Here is a 19,646-nt window from a genome sequence, read left to right on the forward strand (position 1 = left end):
GCTTGCCCCCTGTCTCACCTCAGCTCCAGGGCCAGGAGCTCGGCTGTGGTCTGGTATGTCCTCTGATCTCTTTAATTAGGAAAGGAGGAGTGATAAATGGGTATTGCTTTTAGTCCTGCCAAAGTATCCCCGGCCTCTGGATGGGCTCGTGACAGGGCAGTAGTAGGAATACGGTCAGGGAGGTGGTTTAGGGTCCCTGAAGCTTTGCAGGCTCAGAAGGCAAAGTACAAACGAGAGGAAGGGGATCCCAGAGCAACACCAGGCAATGCAGTCAGGTGATAATGCATATGTGTCTTGTTTGTCCCAGCTTTTCCTCTCTTTCCTGAGACCAATACCACAGGGAGCATGGCCAGAGGCTGCTGTCTGGATGTATGCTGTGTTTATAGATCGTGAGCCCCCTCCCGTGGCATCCAGTGCCTCACAAAGGTGCTAACACCTGCGCAAAGTGGGTTTAAAATGCTGCCACATGACATCAGAGGGGCTTTACACCCCTCTGGCACAGAGGCAGCGGAAATGCGTAGTGCAGAGGCCTCCAGGAATTTTACTGCACTTGGGCATCTTCATATATATAACAATCAATGCAGCTGCATGCAAAAATGCCTCCTGGCTTGGAAATGAGGTCCTGTCACAGTGTCATCCTGACAGGACACCAAAGCAGGGGCTGTGTCAGAGAGGCTTTGCAGGGAGCCAGCATGGCATCTAAGGCCTGGGTTGTGTTTTTTTTTTTTTTTTTTTGAAACCGGGGAGCCTGTGGGCCTGTGGTTCAGCTCTGTGGCCCAAACCTGGCCTGGAGGAGTGTCAAAGCTGTGATGAGAAGGGGAAACAAGGAAACCCCAAAGTGAGCGTAGCCCCGGGAAGTTCCAGGGAGATGAGTGGTGAGCTTGAGGCAAGGTTTGGAGAGGCAGTTCATATAGGCAACCTGGTTTGCTTTCTCTACTTCATTTTAGGGGCCAGGTGATATTTGCAGCATATAATCTTTGGCTGTTCAGGATGTCAATATTGGTACTGTCATATACAAACAAGGGTGAGACCTAGCTAAAGACTGCAGCCTGTCGCTAACTGAATGCTTTAACGTGATGGTTATATGGCACTATAACCTCAGGATTGTACAAAAGCCCTTCACAGGACAGGACGGGACTGGCACCTCAGTGCTACTCTAGCACTTCAAGATGGGCAGTGTGAAAACAGCCTTGATGCTATAGCCACTAAACCCCCACCTCCTGGCTGAGTGGTGCCTCTGTCTCCACCCCAGAAACAACTCTCAGGAGGGAGAGCAGCTGCTCTGTACCAGGGACTGACCCCTGGTGTGGCAGCAAGGTTTGAGTTTCTATCCTGGAAGCTGATTTCCTGTAAGAACCAGCCTGGACGTAAAAGGGATGCAACTTGAAAGTGTCTCCGCCTTTTTTTTCCCTCTCTTTTTTTTTTTCTTTTTCCCTTTCCCTGGCTGTTTTTGAGTTTTCCTGTTTTTAGGAATAGAGGGATTTAGTGCATTTAGGAACTGGTGCCATTTCAGGCCTGGCAGGAAAGGGGTAACTGGCCATCCTGCAAAGAGCTGCTTCTCCCTCCTGCTTTCCTCCTTCAAAGAAATGCAGCCCTGTCTGCAGGTCGAAGATGAGATGGAGCGCATATATGCTCATTTTATATATGTAAAAATAAACAATAATAACAAATATATATATATTTATATTAAAAATATATATATAGTGTATGTATATATAAAAAAACCACATACACCCCGTCATTTTACCTTATACTTAATTCTGCAGTGGGAACGCACTAGTCTTTCAACATTGCTCTATGGCAGTGTAACCCAGGAAATTATTGGAACTGGAAGAAGAATTTGTGTTGGGGTGGACTACAACATCTTTTCTCTTCACTCCAGGACTACTCCAGCCTTTATTGACTGTCTCTGGTCAACAAAAAAATCCCCCGAAGCAGAGCAGTTGCTCTCTGTACACTTGTCAATGACAACAGATACCCTGTGGCTGCCAGCACCCCTTGAAACCCCTTGTGTTTCTCCACAGGTCTCACTCAGGTGCTCAGCAGGCACCATGCAGTGTAGTTTGTGAAGTCTGACAGAATCACAGGGCAACAGGCTGCAAGCAGGTTTTCGAGGTGGGGTGCATTCAGAGGTAGAAACTTAGTTTTAGTCTGAACTTAATGGCAAGATTCCCTCCCTCTCCCTGCAAATATTGGGAAACTACAAGTTCAGAGGAACTGATAAAAGGGACTAATAAGTGCAGTGAAGCGTCACAGCTATTAGTTTCTTTCCCCAGCTCCTCCCAGGGCTTGCATGGTTTGCAGCTGTGGGGCACTTTCACTCATGGCCTGGCCTGAGGCCATGGGCCCCCAGAATTACATCTGAGGACTTCTCTATGAATGCCAGATTTCTGGTGGTACTGACAGTGTAGCCCCAGCCAGGACTCTCGGGGTCTCCAGGCTCCATCGTGTAAGACCAGGATTTTTGTTTAGGAGGGAACCAGAGCTCCCAGGACTTTCTGGCTAAGCTATAAAAGCATGGTGACTCTGGTCTGGCCACCTTCTCCAGATCTGTTTAAATCCAGGGTCCAAGGGCCTCCATTTCTGAGACTCATGGCTAGGAGATCTTGTATTTTGAGTTTCTGCAAGTGAATTGGGATGGAGCTGGGCTTTACGTTTCCACCATCTGAGAGCTGCTGGAACGAGACTTCCTGGTTCCATGGCAGACCCACAGAGCAGATCTCTGGATGAGACAGGAGATTTCCAGGTCTGGATTAAAATTGGTGTATGGATGGGTCCTAGTGCTCAGAGGAGCTGCACTTCTAGCCCAGACCCTGGAGGCAGGCTGGCTGACCACTGCAGCTCTGCCTCACTCTCCAAAGCTCTGCATTGCTCTTGCTCTTCCTTGCCAGCAAGGATGCTGCTCTGGAGTAGGTGAAATTGTGTCATGAGTTGAGATATTTTCATGAGAATAGGCTTAACAAACCGGCATTTGCTGACAACATGTTTCACGAGAAACTACTGATCAGCAGTATTTTGCAGTTTGAGTCAATGTGGTAAAGTCGATATTGAATATCAGGGATTTTGCTTGGAAACCGACAACTATTTATGGTATTACAGCAATTCCTTTCTCTCTGCTCCTAGCTAAACTAGGATTTATTGTCCTGAAGATCTTGGACATACAGGTTTTAATACACTCTCTTGGGATCCTGTGAGTAATGTTGGGTATGATCTCACAAGAAGACATTGCTGCCTTCGGGGAAGTGCAATGGAAAGCAATAATAATAATGTCAGCTCCTGTAGCTTCTATCGCTTGAGAGCCAAAAGTACTTTAAATACCATAAATAATTAAACATTCTAACTCTATGAAGCAGAGAAGATGCATCTCCTTCTTTCTGATGAGGAGAATAAGGCAAAGGGTGAGGAAGAAAACAATGGTGTTTACACTTTCAAAAAATGGTTATTGATTTTAGATGGTGGTATGAGGGATTAGAACAAGACTTCACTTGTGGTTCATTCCCTCCATGCTTTCAAGATTTAAAACCAGATTCCTAACAGTGTGAACAGAAGTGAGCTAAGAGGTATGAAGGATGGACCAAAAATATGACAGTGCTTAAACTGAGGAATGGAATGACTGTGGGAGCCATGAAGGACAAAAAATGGATTAGAGATAAGTGATGAATGGAGAAAGCTGAGAAGGGTGGTAGATTAGGGCATATATTGTATCTTGAAGGAAGTTCATTGGGAATATTGAAATTCTGGGTTTTCTCTTATACTTAAGCCCTCTTATGCTGTTTTAAAAGTGTAAACAGACCTTAAAGCATAAGTAACTCAGGACTATGCTTTGTCCACAGTATTGATTTTTATTTACTGGTAGGGTATTAAAGAATAAAGATTGTGACAATTGTTTGGTTTTGGTTGTTGTTCTCTCTTACTCTTTCTACTAATGCTTTTTTTCCCTGCTGCAAATGTAAGGTATAGTGACTTTTGTGTAAATGAGATGTGGCTCAAGGGGGCTGAGCTGCACCCTGAGGAAGCCACTGGTGGAGCTGGGCTGGGAAGAGGCATGGGCTGGTATGTCCTTGTATGCATTGGCCGGCATGTGGAGGAATGAACAGCTAGGTGGGCTACTGGGAAAGGTGGCTGAAGCAGCCAGCATGAATGAATTTGAGAGGCTGGAGAAAACAGAGGGTAGAGGAAAAAATGCAGGGAAATGGCATTCAGCTGAGCCAAATCTAATCTGTTTGCTTGCACTGGATTGGGCCTTCCCATCCCTGTCCCTCAAGCACCAACAGCCAATGACCAGCCGTGGTCCAGATGTGGCTTTGCCTATGTATGTTTCTGTCACTGCAACTCTATAAATATGATCGAGTGCTGAGCGGAGGGAGAGGTCAGTGGCTGCTGGGCTGGGTCCCTCCAGCTGGGAAAGCTTTCCGGACACTATTGATTGAAGGTCTCGGTAAAACGAATCGGCCCTGACCTGTCATACAATCGCGGGCACAGCATGGTCTGGTGCACAGCACTAATGTACTGTGAAAGCATATTGTATCCAGTGGCTTGATGGCTGGTGCCTTACTGGTCATTGAACTCGGAGAGAAAAATTGGGAAAGGGGAGAGTGTTGGGCGTGGAGAGTAAAGAGGGAAAGGAGAAGAAAAATGAGACCACCCAAAAGATTCCTGATTTGCAGTTGTCAATTCTCCCTTCATCCTGGCGTTAGTACTTATTGTAAGGATCAAGTTTTTCTAAAGGGATGAGTGTTTTTTGGGATGCTTCTGGGTTGGGAGTGTACAGCTCCAAACATCTTGCATGGCACTCTTTTTTGGTGTCGCACATTGGGTTTCCCTTGTTACTTCTCCTAGGTAGATTTTATTTTGTTTTTCTATAAGTAGTGATAGGAACATAAAAGTCCTTTACCAAGGATCAGAGTGAGGAAAAGGGAAGGGACAAGGGACAGGCAATTACAAGGAAGGAGACTCATAACAAAGTTTTCTGGGTACTCGTCTATCATTTCTAGTGGCCTGACCGGCGCCATCTTTTGACCCATCTTGGCTCCAAGGGCTGTGGCATGCCTTTTTGCCCATGCTGAAAACACGTCTTGGTCCCTCTCACCTCCAGATTAATTCCCCGTCTCATTTCACAAGCAAGGCTGCTGTTTTCACAGGGTCCCTTGGTGACTAAACCCCATTTTCCAAAATGCTGCATACCGGTGGAAATCAAGAGGTCACGAGGCTTCTGAGGGATGCTGGCAGTTTGTGAAATGCGGCCCATCAGTGTCCGTAGCACTGCGGCTTTGTCCTGGACCAGCTCACAGGATGCATATCTCTCTCTCCACCCCGCTGCCTCCACTTAGCAGCCTCTTTGCCCCCCTTGCATCTTGGTGTTTCAGGCATCGAGCCACCTTCGCTGTGATTTCTGCTGTCTGTAACACCTTTATGAGAACCTGATCAGGTCTGGTGAGCTCTGGCACTCTGCTTTAGGGCTGTTTAGTATTTACTGTAATGGTGCCTCAATGAGCAGAGGCAGTGTGAATAGTTTCTCCTAGATTGCCCTTGTTGCATGGGCTGCAAGACTGAAACATGCACCCATGAAGATCTTTCCTAAGGAACAGGCAGGTTTATGTTTTAAAGCTTTATCCCATGTAACGCATTATATCTGAAGGAGATTGGCAGCAAACTGGATGACTGTATTCAAAGTGCAGGTGTAGTGTGAGGCTGTCTCCGTCTGGTTCAGATGCCCTTTTTGGTATTCTCAATATTGTAGAAGAAGGAATCACCCAATTTCTGCCTAAAAAAAGAAAAATCGTACTTTCTTTCCCACTTATGGTACGTTTTAAGAAGCCTTTGTGATTTGGCTTTTACAGTGTTTGCATCTGGCATCCAAAGAACTTAAGACTGTCTCTTGATGTGAGACTTTGAGTAACCCATGGGATTTCAGGACCAGTGTGGTGTTTGGCAGCTGCCTTCAGGAGACAGTGCAGTCTGTGCCTGCCTGCTCTGTGTTTTCCCTTTAAGGAAATGATGCAGGGAATGAACAGGTACTGAATGAGGTGCATGAGAGAGTCTGGGGAACAGGAAAGTCCTTCCACTCTTGCAAGTAAAAGTTTTCATTTTTTAAATTTTCAAATTCAATGTAACAATCTGCCAATGCACAAATTGCAGAGTTGATTAAGGTTGAATAGAAAACTTCAAATGAATACACCAACTATTGAGGAATGCTGAGGATGTGCTTCTTCAAACCATCCAAGTGAAGTTAAATGTGTGTTTCTCATGGATCTGAGGTATTTAAATCTCTAGCTTTTGGAAATTGCAGTCTTTAATGTCCTCATGTTATTAATGTGCTGTTGATTCCTGCTTGGAAATGAAAACTGGAAGTGGAGAGTTAAGAAAGGAAGGAAGGGATTGCCACATGGATTACCAAATTATTCCAGTTCGATTTAATTGGCAAAACCGGCATGGGGTTGGTGCAGCATTCTGCTGCCTGTTTAAACCCAGTCTTGCGCTTCAGGAGGCAAAGCTGCTTTCAGCCATGCTGAAATCCTTTTGGAGGGGTCCTGCACACACAGCGACACGTCCCTTGCTTTTGATGATCTCGCTCTGAGCCTGGATCCAGTTCTGAGATGGGGCAGACGACGGTTGGAAGCGGGAAACGGTGCATGTCTTGTAAGCTTTGAAACCCTTGTTTCAAATGGAGCATGCAGGGAGTGACAGCTGTAGCAACTGAACCCTCCAGGTGGTGAGGATATTTCAGTCTCTGGCAGGAAGGGACTGTCTCATCCCTCTAAACTTGTCCAAGCGGGATGCTGGGGGTGTGTGTGAGATCCTGGCAGGGGAACGGTGGCTCCAGCCTGGCTCCGCCAGCCGGGCTTGCAGAGAGCGATGGCTGTGCCAAGCCTCTATGCCCTGGCATTTAGAAGTTGGCACTGGGCAATGCCAGACTGACCTGCTGTCTCGCTTAATGGCTTTTGTGTGTGTGACACTGACTCCCGCAGCTCTGCATGTGTGTGCCAGCCTGGGTAAGCAGGTCAGACTCGCTCCTTCTCTCCCTTGCCCCGCCATTACCTTCATCCTCCCTCCCTCATCCTGATGAGGACCCAAGGGGACTCAATTTAGGAGGAGGGATGAACACAGCTGAACTGCTGCTGCAGCAAAGTTCCAAGAGGTGATCAGATAACCATCTACAAGTGTCTTCAGGGTGGAAACGGTGAGTTGAGAGGGAGAAATTGTTTAGGCTGAATGAAGGAGATATTATTAAAGTAACAGGACAGCTGAGCAAAGGGAAAATTTAGGCTGAGTTTAGGGAAATGTTTCTAAATGTGAGCCTTGGAGCCGTCTCCTGGCAGTGGTAATCCTATTGTCTGAGTCGTTTCAGAGCAGGTAGTGTGCTAAAGCAGATGCTGTAGACAGCAATCCTGAAGTGACTGGGGGAAGGGCAAGACTATTAAGCAGAGAATTTTAATTTGTAATTTCTATGAATCACTTGGTGTTGGTCTCAACAGAAGCTTGCAGGCTGTGGCTGTATCAGCCATCACCCATGATATGTAAAATATGTGGGTGGGAGGAAGTGGGAAGGACACTGGGAACTTACCCTTGGGCAAGCTTACAATAATGAGGCATAGTTCTTCATCTGTTGGGAATGATATGGGTCTAATTGATGATCAAAGCATTCTTTGTACCGCCTTAAGTGTAGGGAGAGAATTGCTTTTCTTTGCGTGGGGCAGAAAAAGGGGAAGCACTTTTTCACCTTATCTTTGGATACACCTGTTGGATAGACAGAACTGCTGGAGATGGGGAGGAATGAGTATTTGATATATGGGATGAATCTGACACTGCCCAAGTCAGGGAGGAATTTGTACCGGGTTTAATAAAGAAAGAACAGCTTAGAAGAAAATAGAGAATAGAAGTAAACATGTGCTACTTTCCACACAGTGTCCATGGCAGTAAAGCTAACAGCAAGGTAATGAAAGAGCTCCAAGGGCTTTGAAGCCTTTGATTGGGGGTGTGTGATGCATTCCCCCCCAAAAAAGGCTGACTTGGGAGAAGTAAGGGAAAAAAGAAGCATTTTGTAAGTTAGATAGAAATGAGTCTGTGGGACATTACAGGCGTGGACAAAGGTATGTGTTGGAGAGGCAGTGGTTGTGAAGAGCAGAAAGAAAACCTTCTCCTCGGAGAAATGTTCTACCACTGTCATAGGAACATTTGTATATTAGAATGAGAATATAAGTGATGTTCAAAGCTAGTTAAATAAACTAAACTCTACAAGTTTTCATCTAAAACTACTGAAGTGCCCTTGGGAGGGTGATTACTCAGAGTCACCACAATTTTGGTCCAGGTGCTGGATTGTTCTTGCATTTATCACTATCCATGGCACTTTCTATTGTCTCTAGTCTCAGCCATCTTCCTACTCTGAATGTATGGAGATTTTCCTGCAGTATCATTCATTCTGTTTATCAGCACCTGAAGTGTGCAGGCGCTTCGAAGACGCATCCACTGTGCCCCAGATCCATCCCCCTCTCCTTTGTCTCTGTTTACAAAATTCCTGGAACAACAGGGCTGTGAGCCAGAAGGAGATTTATGGGCACTTATGTCACCTACCTGGTAAGCAGTAACATGGGGAACAGCAGTGCAAGAGTTGTCAGCATACGAATAGCCTGGGCCGAAGGTGCAGTAGGACAATGGTTAAAGCAGTGTTAGAACATGAGGAATGCTTCTTCAGAGGTATAAAATATGCAGCGTGTCTGGATTGGGGAGATGGCAGTAACCAGGGGAATGGGAGGCTGTCCTAAGCCGAAATTGGGTTGCCAAAAATCAGGAAGTTGGAGAAACTTAGGTGTAAATTATGGTCTGATTTATAGCTTTTAAGCCCCAGCTCTTAGGAGTAACAGTTTATGAGGTTGCAATCAGTCCTGCCCCTTTCTTTGCATGGGTCTTCTTAGCTCCTGCAGTTTACCTGTAAGGCAAGCAGTAGACAAAAAGATTAAATATATACCATTCTTCTGCAGTTGGTAAACATAGAAATAGTGTTCGTCTTTGGTCTGGACCTACAGTTATTTCCTTGTCAGACAGCCCAGTAGCACGTCTAGTGCAATGTTAACTTCCCTACAACTTCTTCTAGTGCACTTGCTGTTATTCCCTGGTGGTGTGTTAGATACCAGGCACAAAGCACCTTCCAGTCTTGTAGAGTATCTCACAAGTAAGGTGGATTTCTTCCTACTCCCAACTAGGGCCTGAAACACAAGGATTGCTTTTTGAATCATTGTCTGATACTGCTCAAACTGTCTGAAAAATGAAGCCAGTGTGATTTAAGATGCTGTCAAAGATGAACAAATACTGAAGTGCAGGGTAACACTGATGGCTAACACTGGAGCTGGCAGGACATCAGTCTCTAGGTAGTAGTGGGACTGAGGGTGGTGGTGAGTCCTGGAATTGGGCTAGTGATCAGGGATGAGAGTAGGGCTGGGAATCAGCATTGCAGTTGGTGCAGATGCAAAATTAGCTGTTGAATTCAGACTCAGTGGCTTGAAGTTCTCTAAGCAGTGCTGGGACCTCATCAGAGCTCCCAGTGAGCAGAGCCCAGAAAGCACTGGGATATGAACTTCCCCATGGCCCTCGAGGCAAGTACAGGAGGGGGAGGCTGGAGGTAGGTGATGCTCTTCTTCCTCCAGGATGAAGCCAATATCCCTGAGAAGTCCCCTTTGCTGATAGCTAGTGCACGCTGTTCAGCCTCCTGTCCCAAGCGTCATCTTCCTCCTATTGCCTCACTGCCTTCCTCCTAATTTCCTCACTGCCTTCAAGACAGCTTTTTGTCTGGGACTGCAGTATTATAGGACTTAGTTTCCTCTTGCTGTCCTGAGCTTGGAGGTAGGGTTTTGAGGGCCTGCAAATACCTCCCAAGGGGCTATTGTGCAAGGCTGCCCAGCTGGCACAATTGCAGCAGAAGGAGGTACCAGCATTGGCACACGACAGAACTGCCCCCAAACTCGTGGGACCAGCTCCTGTTCTGCCTCAGTTTCTTTATCTGACCTGAAGATTGCCTAGCTTTGCTGTACACTGCCTGAGTAGTACTTTATTTACAGTTAGCCTGGTTGAATGCACAGTGACCTATTTGTGTACTTTCTGTATTTTGAAATATTGTCTAGAAATATCTTTAAATGCTGAGCTGTATTTTGCCTGTGCAGCCTAATAATTTTCTATTAATACTTATCTTAGATCTGATCCACATAAAAATGCAGTGTCAAATAAGGTTCCCATGATATTTTTAAGCAATCTAACCTTTGGTCCTGGCCAAATTCCAGTCTGAATAATTACTGTCTGACTACCTACATTCCTCTTGCATTTTCAGTTGGAGAAGTTAGCTTTCCCTTCCCATTTTAACAGAGATTGTGTAACATTGCTCTGCAGCACTAAGTAGATGCTGCATTCCTCTACAATGGTGGATATGTTTTATTGGTAAGTAAAATGAGATTATAGAGGTATAATGGTTTTACAGGCATGTTTATACCTAAATATAGATATGTCTGTAAAACCACTTTGTCTAATGGCCCTGTCACATATTATTTTCCAGGGAGTAAGGGACAATATAATAGCGTAGAGTAACGTGTAAAGGATTTTACTAACCAGACTGGAGTTTGGGATTTGCTAAGTTGTTTTGGAGTGGCAAAATCACAGAAAAGACTCCAAACACTGTGTTGCCCCATACCACCACCAAGGGAAAAACCTGCTCATGTAAAATACTTTGTAATAAAATACACTGGCACGTTTTTAAAATCATTCTTGACTGGTGAAATTAGACTCTAGCAATATTAAAGTTACTTGAAACAACTAAGGGCAGATTTTACAACTGCAGCCTTGTCAGATGTTTGTGAATTACTCCGTGTGTGAATTTCTCCGTTTCTGTTCTTCACTGGAAACAAGAGCATCACTCAGAAGGAGGTCTGCATGATGCCTCCAGTGCTTCCTTGATTGGGTGCCTCAAACTTTTGCATTTGAACAGTGTAGAAATTGGGTGCCTCAAACTTTTGCATTTGAACAGTGTAGAAATTAATGGATAAAACTTGCTGTTGTGTATGCAAAACCACATTTTTATAATAGTTCTGGGGTCACCTTAATCTGATAATAAGTCTGTGCTGGTTTACCCCTGCCTCTCCTCTACTAGCACACATTCAAAAGGGGCTTGTAGTGAGCCAGACTGGAGAGGAAAGGGAGATGGGGTTTGTGTTGGGACATTTGTTCCTTTCTCCAACAGCCAGCACTTGCGTGTGAGCAGAAGTGTGGATAGTGGCTAGTGCTTGTGAACAGAAGTCAGCCCTGAGCAGGGTAGGGAAGGGATTGTAACACTGTGAGCACTTTGAGCAGCTCAACTCTGCACTGTGAACCTGCTGCTGCCTTGTGGGAGCTGAATGGTGGAGACCACCGCTCGGCCCTGGGTTAGGTGTGATTTATTGGTATTCCCCTGCCTTATCACATTTCTGGGTCCCATCCTGTGAGGGAGCCCAGCCTGGACCTGGTACCTGCTATTCCGTCAGAAGGACACTGGTCTCTGGCATGCAGACCACCCATGGAGCACCTGAAACACATTGTGAGCATGACAGAAGTGGTAAGTGCGAGCAAGAGATGGAGGGAGAGCTGTCTTGGGTGGTACAACACAAGCTACTTAAGCATTGCTCTGCCTGATCCAGAGGGGGATTATGGCTGAGGATCAAAATTGGAGATGCCAGGTTGGCTGTGGAGGCACTGATGACCTCCTCTTTGCAGTTGCCTCTTCCTCGCCCTGGCAGGTTGCTGCGTATCTGGCCAAAGCCTGAGGATCTGGCACTGTACAAGGACCTCCATCATCTTGTGTTGAATGGAAAAATCTGCCTGGGGGGCACATCCCATGAGCTAGACACCCAACAGATTGACACCTATGTGCTCTTCAGGATCTGGGCTCTTTGCTGCTGCCTGGAAGTAGATGCTAGAGATTTATTGGCTTTGATGCAGGTGAAGAGAAGGGAATGGGTTTCTTGGTTGGCATTTTTCCCAGTGGGAGAATTCTGCATTTGGGCATGAAGGCAGACAGCTGCCACGATCGCCTGCATAGCTCCTGCATTGCTGCTATCCGAGCCACGGGCTGGAAGGCCCTGTAAAGTATTCCTGGTGGGAGAGGGGCTGGGAAAAACCTACGCCCTGCTCCCTGGGCATCACAGCTAGCCATTGCCTAACCAAGCGTAATATACTGTGTGAGTCTATGCAGAGGGATCGCAGGAGACATATTTTAAAGAGAACAAATATAGCATTAAAGTGAGTGAGCAAGAGAGTGAGAGACAGAGAGCGTATAGAGTGCATTAAAGTTAATAAAGCATTGCAGGAGCAGGGACTGCATTTCACTCTGAAGGAATCTAATTTAGTGACTCGTAATTGGAGGATAACAGTCCCACCGGAATGAAGTTAGCTGTTCATTTTGCCAAACTCTCAAAGTCTCTTGGTTCTCCTTGTGAGCATCTCTTAGAAAGTGGATCCGTCAGAGAGTTTGGAATCGATTGGCACTTCACACCCGTGGTCCCTTTCAGCCTCCTAAGTGGATTTGGTTCCTCTAGTGCATATTTATTATCTATTTTATTATCTGCTTATTTGGTAATTTCAATGCAGGATACATTCTCTCTGCTTAGCATGACAATGAGGGATCAGGTGCTGAGCCTATGTGTTCTCTTGGGCAGGGCAAGATGGGGCCCCTTGCACCCTTTGCCTATGGGTGGCTAGTGCCAGGTAGGACTGTTTCATGGACTTTCAGCTTCCCCAAAGTCTTGCCACCCTTGTCCCTGCTGCCGTGGCTTTCTCTTCATTTGATAGAGGCATGTGTAGCAGCAGAGTATGGAAGGGTCCTGTTTCTGGATCCCCAAGATCAGAGGTGTAGTGTAAAGAAGTGCAGGGCTGGTGTATTTATTTCAAATGTGCTGGGCTGCTGAAGAACAGAGTTATGGGCAGGAATAGCTCAGCAGGACCGTTTGCGCTGAGGGGGAGTCGTCTTTAGTTTGAAATGCCTGAAATCTCCTTGGGACAGCAGCATGGCCCTGGGTGGGCACACCGAGCAGTACTGCCTCCCACAGTGGGGTGGTGGGCGGACGGGGGGATGCTGCTCTGCTTTTGTCCCCAGACCAGGGTGAGTTCTAATATTTACACTGTATAGGTGCTGCAAGGATTAATTTGTTAGTGTTTGTAACGTGCCTTGAGGATGAAAAGTGCTGTGGAAATGCGAACTATTATTAAAACGAGACTGAATAAAGAAAGAGCTAGGAACAATCCCGCAGGGAACAGTCCTGCTCAGGCAGGGGCTGGAGAGATGACCTCATTGGGTTTTTCCATTTCTACTGTTATGATTACAAAATAAAGTGGACATGTTCAGGGAAAAGATCAGTATAATATCCCTGGCTGTAGTAGCTGAGGGTGAACCTTTGTAAGCTCTGTGGGTCTTTCTGTTTCTGGGCAAAAATAGCTGTCATATGGGCTTGGAGGGAATGTCTTCCCCACACTGCAATGATCCAGTTTTCGCCACGACCACTGGAAAATTTTGTGTTCCTTGCTTTTTAAAAAGAAATGAACCTTGTATGTGTGAAAGGCGTATGGCTGACTACTACAGACTGGAGCTGTGTGTCCCCCTATGGTAGGAAGGTTGTATGCAATGGATACGCACATACGTATGCATCCAATGGCCTTGTCCGTTTGTCCTCACTTTATTCTGGAGGACCTGTGCTGAAAAAGTAAAAGGGAGTCCTTATCTGCCTGGTCCATTCAGCCTCCCTGCCTATACCTTCAGCAGAAGGCCAAACTGGTCACAAACACCAGTAATTCCTTTGTGATGAGGGTGAGCACTTAGACATGGGCTTGACATTAGCGATCAGTTTCACAAAGACAGCCGATCAGCCGTCAGAGGACAATTCTCTATCACTTTTGACTTGGGTCTCAGAGTGACATGGGACCTGAGAGATGACATGATCCCATCTTCTGCTGACAGCTGTTCTCTGAAGTAGAGACTGGACTGGTCTGACACCCCTGACTTTAACAGAGCCATGAATGTAGCCAAAGGGCTGGGCATCAGGCAAGAAGGACTGGTGGGAGGAGGGCTAGTGGCTGAGGAATATCAATGGATCTGCCTTAAAGGCTGAGTGCATGACTGACTTGTCAATTAATCACTTTCCCTTTCTCTTAATTTCCCCCTTTCCTTTTTTTTTCTTCCTCGCTCAGGGAGTGTAAGAGCCGAAGATGAGGCCCAGGGTGGAGTGCTACTCTCCAAGGTTTTGGCTGGTGCTGGCAGTCCTCGCGACAACAGGGAGTGGGGCCCATGCCCAGAAAAGCCACCCGAGCATTGGCATTGCGGTCATCCTGGTGGGGACCTCAGACGAAGTGGCCATCAAAGATGCCCACGAGAAAGATGACTTCCACCACCTCTCAGTGGTGCCTCGGGTGGAGCTGGTGGCCATGAATGAGACAGATCCCAAGAGCATCATCACTCGCATCTGTGACCTCATGTCAGACCGGAAGATTCAAGGGGTGGTATTCGCTGATGACACAGACCAGGAAGCCATTGCCCAGATCCTGGACTTCATCTCTGCCCAGACCCTCACTCCCATCCTGGGCATCCACGGAGGCTCCTCTATGATCATGGCAGATAAGGTAAATTTGAGCTTCCTTCTATTGCAGACCTGCAGATCAAAACTTAAACCAGAAAGAAATATCTTATTCTGTGATCCTCAGGTGTAGTCTCATGGGGCCGAAGGGTTGGGGGATTAGAGAGTCTCAGATTCAAAGAGAGATTAAAAGAGCTAACTGTGTGTAGCACTGCTGAGAAGAGCCTATTAATCATGTGGAATTATCTGCAACAGAGAAAAACCGAGGAGGGAAAGGAGCAGGTAGAAAAGAGCTGCAAAAGAATCAGCCCTTTTCTTCTTTCTTAGGAAGGGTAAAGAGCCCCTGACAATTGTGATTTATGTATTTTTTTTTTAAGGTTTTATTTTTACCTGTGTTTTACCTTAACAGAGTATGCTAGCTTGGGTTTTTCCTGCATGCAGCTGGAGGACATTGTGGTATTTTCAGGGACATTTAATACAGCTCTTACATCTTAATTGGAAAATAATTGAATCTTCAATAAAGCTATCCCCTCTCAGAAGTGTTCTTCAGCTCCTGAAGTTAAATAGGTGTTAGCTAAGCAACTAACCAGTTTGAACCAGTCCAGCTAAGTCTTTCCTTTTTCCACTGCACTACTTTATTCCTTCATATCACTGACATTTCATTGTTTTCCCAAGCCTCAGCCAGTCTTCTGGGGAATTACTACACAAACATGCCTTCCCACTACTGGTTTTGAACAGGGCAAGATGCAGAGGGAGCAGCATCTTTGGCCAGATGGTAACTCTCAGCTTAGGGGAGCTGCCATGGGGTGTAGCTGGACCTGATATAAGTCTTCCCCTGGGAGGAACAGGGGACCCAGCAGTTCACACCTGAGTGTGCATTTGGCCAGATGGTGTGGCTAACAGCGGCCTCTGGGCTGCAGTGAGCCAGTGGGAATACCCGAGAGAAGTGGGCTGTCCTTTTCCCTGCGGGCTCAGTGCTAGACAGAGTCGGGGCCAAGCCCTTTGTTGAGAAGACCCTCTTGACCACACTTTGTGCATTGCAAAGAAGTAAACAGGGACACAAGCCGATAGCCTTTTTCTTTTACAGGTCACTCTTAAGCGAATCTGACACATTTAACTAGACAAAATCGGGTCTAATTGAATGAAGGGGGAGAATTAAGCTGGCCACTGTGGCAGCTTTTCCTCAGAAAGAGATCTAGTGGGCTGAGAAATCCAGGCACTTTCTGTTTTATTTACCTTGTAAGTAAATAATCCAGTGCAGGTTATTGCAGGTGAGTAGATGGGAATAAATTAATTACAAATTATTTGCTCCCTCTTTGACCAACTGTTCAGTTGCCAAATAACGTAAAGTTAATATGCAGTGTTATTTTTTCGTATCAGCCTTTGAACTAAAGTAGTCACTGAATAAAATAATCACAGGCCTTTTTTTCTCTCTCTCCTTGAATAGTTGCACATGTGCTAAAGTCATTCTGCCCCATTCCACCCACAATAAAGCTTTTCTGTCCTGGAGGACAGTCAGGCAACAGTGCTGTATCTTGATGCTCTCCTGCCTGCTGTGTTGCATGGTTATCGCTGCCTGTGGAAAAGAGGTCTGAAGCATTACTTGATTGCTGCATTTCACGCTTACGGTGGCATTTTGCATCCTCTTTGAACAAGCGTAAGTGTTACTGATGCCAGACCTCCTAAGCACTGGGAAAAATTCCTTGTGACTTTGAATGTGACAGGCCAAATTCTGATTTCAGATTCCTGCAGTGTAAATCCAGCATAGCTCCATTGCCTTTGGCAGGATTGGATCAGATTTACGCTGCTGTAATTCAAAGAGAAATTTGGCCTATTGAACTTTGTGAAGATTTTTCTTTCTACCTATCTCTAGTCTCTCCTTGGGAAGGCAGCATCTCCCGTGACTGCCCTGTATACCCCACTGGCTTGCTTCTAAAGAGCATTCTGGCAGGCAGGCAGCCCACGGCGAGCTCAAAGGTGGAAGCCTTATGAATGGAGACCTCTGTTTTATCAAACTCCTTTTTTTGTAGTTTTGCAGACAGGAGAAGCAGGTTACGTACAAAGATCTGCAGTTTTAGGAAAGGCCAAGATTTCTTTTAAACATACATTGAAAAGGCTGACCTTTACAGCTTCTGATTCAGAGGTGTGTAATCTTTAATGGATAACATTTATTTGATGAATTGAATTAAAATATGGTAGAGAGTAAATACATTGATATTCTACTAAAAATACTGCAGTCAGCCTGGTAAGTCCTTAAACAATCCGTTTTCCACAGAGGGCCTTGACAGAGGCTTTGCTTTTAGTGACTCTTAGTCATGTTCTTTGCAGATGAGTTGTGTGGCTGGGGTTTGATCCTGCAAGCATGGATTGCTTCTTTCTTTTAGCATCCCCTCAAGGCCCACAGCAGTCAGCTGTGATTGAACTTGCTCAGCATTTCACAGGTTCAGACCTGCACTTACAGCTTCGTTATGCTCCCTGTGTGTTTGAGATCAGTAGTGCCAATGCAAACCTAAAGAACGCTACAAACCACTAATGCCTTGGTGTCCCTCTTCTCTGGCGGTTAGTGCAAAAAACCTCCTCAGTCAAACCGCCTTCCCTAGAGTAGCATGTGAAATTCTGTTTCACCTTCAATGAAGGTTTAATAAGTGTGTCTGGGAGGAAATTGGGGTCCATGTGTAAAAAGTGCTTTGTAATAACTGTGAAGCTGGTAAATTGAGACATGAAAGGGCAGGCAAAAAGGAAAAAAAGAAGAGGATTTCAAGCCTGAATTTTCTTTTCTCCTCTCAATATTTCTGTCTATATAGTATGATGTGCACCATAGGCTGGCTTCATCTCAGTTAACATGCATCTGGAAGTTAGCTACCTGCCAGCTGGAGGTCTGGGTATCTTTACAATCAGTGGGGAAGGAGGCACCACCTGAGGACAACTCACCCCACCCACCTCAGGGTGCAGAGAAATGCTCACAGGACAGTCCTGTGTCTCCCCACTGATTACTGAAGAAGGCTGTACCCTGACTTGCTTGTGATGCCTCAAGTTAAATGCCATGAAACCTGCCCTAGATGTAACATCACAGGTGGAAGTATGTTGCTGAAGGTATAACATCTGTATTTCCTGATTGATCTGTTTGAGCTCATGCACTTTAATATTGCATTTGAGTAGATTTTGTAGATAATGTTTATATCTTCTTGTTTTCCCTGTTTTTTGCCTTTTTCCTCTGAAAAATGAGTATATAGGAATTTGTATATGTTTTTCCTGTTGCTCTCCTTGGTGCTCATGTCTCTAATCCTACCTGTTTAGCTGTTACATAGTGTTACATTTATTCTCTGCCTAATTTGGCATCAGAAGAAAATGACCAGATGATCTATGTGCACGCTACGATCTGGGTTTAGTTCCAGGAAAACGGTGAAGCATAGACACATGATGTGCCTCACTCGAGCTCTGGAGAGACCACTTTGCCAAGGGAGAGTCTTGTCATAGCCAGTTCAGTCCCTTTAGTCTCTGACGAACGTGCCAGCCGTGATGTCAAACAGCAGGAACTGCAGCAGTCGTTTTGTTGGGGCTAGGTGGCCTGGGAGTGATGGCTGAGGGGATCCAATAGCCCCTGCGTTAGCTCCTCTCAGAGGAGCAAGCCCTGCAGCTGTGGGTCAGGGTAGAAGAATGGTTGCAATGTTTCAGCCCTACAAGGAAGCACCTGGTCCTTGTTTTGGTGCTGGCACCTAGAAAAGGGACTAGGACGATAGCATCTTCTCACCTGGACCTCTGATGAGAAAGGGAATGGCATGGGTCACTGATGATCTGTGTTCAATCTGGAATTGGTGAGATGGAGAGGAGAGAAATGTGCACCACCACCAATGCTCGGTTCTTGCGATCCAAGAACTTCGCTTGTGGAAGCTCTCTGGTCTCTTTGGTTTGCCTGAAGTTGCCGCAATGACCTTTCTTTTTAAAGCTTTGTGTTGCCTGATCTTAAGGATTAGTTTGCATTGTCCGGAGGACTGCAATGCACTCGTGACCAGTGAGCATACCTGCTCCCATTCCAGTGTTTAAAATAATTTCTCCTTTCTCCCCATTTGTTTTGAAAGCAGAAATTCCGTCCTATCACAGTGTGGAAATAGCTGACAGATGAGGATGCTCTGTGTTAGGAGACTGAGGGTGGAAGGAAACCTTCGAGGCTGCAAACCAAGCTTCAGTTCAGATAAGCACACAAACCAATATCTTGTGTTTGCAGACCTGAGACTGGAAATCTGGGCTGGGCTTTTCTTCACTGTAGTTTCAATATTACCTAAAAACACTTCTGCTCAGAACTAGGAGGTAAAGGAGCAGTCGCAGAAAAGGAAATAACAATAACAATGTACATTTATAGGTAACTTAAGAGAAGAGCAAATTGTTGTTCAGATTTAGGACACTTACTGTGTTGGAAAAGATTTAGCTTCTTGCCTAAAAAATGACCACACCATTTGGCTGACTGGTCCGTTTTGTAATGATAGACTATTTTTTTTTTTTTTTTTTTTTTTTTTTTTTTAAATAATGGAAAAAGTCAACTTGGTGATAATGAAAGCAGAAAAGCTAAGAGCAGAAAATGCCTTGGGTTCTCTTATAGCACAGCTGGTGACCATCATTTTTGGTGGAACTGTCCCTTGCTATTTCTCCACAGTCACATTGTTTTGCCAAAGCTTCTTGTCCTGTGCAGCTTAATAGTAACACGATGGCGCACACAGGCAGCACCCAGGAAAAATATTGGAAGAGGATGATTATGTTTTCCTAGCTGAAAATCATTCTTCTCTATCTCTGCATTCCTTGCTATTTTCTGCAGGGCTTGCCTGCACAGGGTAGCCATACTGATGGAAATAAAATGCTAGGAAAGAATGAGCTGTTAAATTGCACTGTGCCTGTAATAAAATCTGTATAAAAGCTGCATGAAACTAACCTGAAATCTAAAATCCATGATCATTCTAGGCCAGATTCTCCTTCCTTTTCTCACACAGCATAGAGCTGACTTTTCTGCTAGTCCCTCCACTACCTTGCTCTTTTTTCCCTGTTCATGCCAAAGCTGCAATTTCTCCTCCGCCT

The 19,646-nt window shown here is 45.6% G+C and overlaps 1 protein-coding gene across 5 annotated transcripts in view; it reads left to right on the forward strand.

Annotated features, from left to right (window-relative positions):
• GRIN2B (glutamate ionotropic receptor NMDA type subunit 2B) overlaps nt 1–19,646 on the forward strand; it is a 207,213-nt gene that overhangs the window by 23,067 nt on the left and 164,500 nt on the right. For 4 of the 5 annotated variants that reach the window (XM_030002910.2, XM_030002912.2, XM_030002911.2 and 1 more), the window contains one exon: nt 14,197–14,625. In XM_030002910.2, the coding sequence (XP_029858770.1) occupies nt 14,215–14,625 (411 nt within the window). In that variant the 5' untranslated portion in view covers nt 14,197–14,214. Of the gene's footprint in view, nt 1–14,188; nt 14,626–19,646 lie in introns of those variants that run through there. The other variant, XM_030002909.2, reaches the window with a different exon arrangement.

This window comes from Aquila chrysaetos, chromosome 26 (assembly GCF_900496995.4).
Source record: "Aquila chrysaetos chrysaetos chromosome 26, bAquChr1.4, whole genome shotgun sequence".
NCBI lineage: Eukaryota > Metazoa > Chordata > Aves > Accipitriformes > Accipitridae > Aquila > Aquila chrysaetos.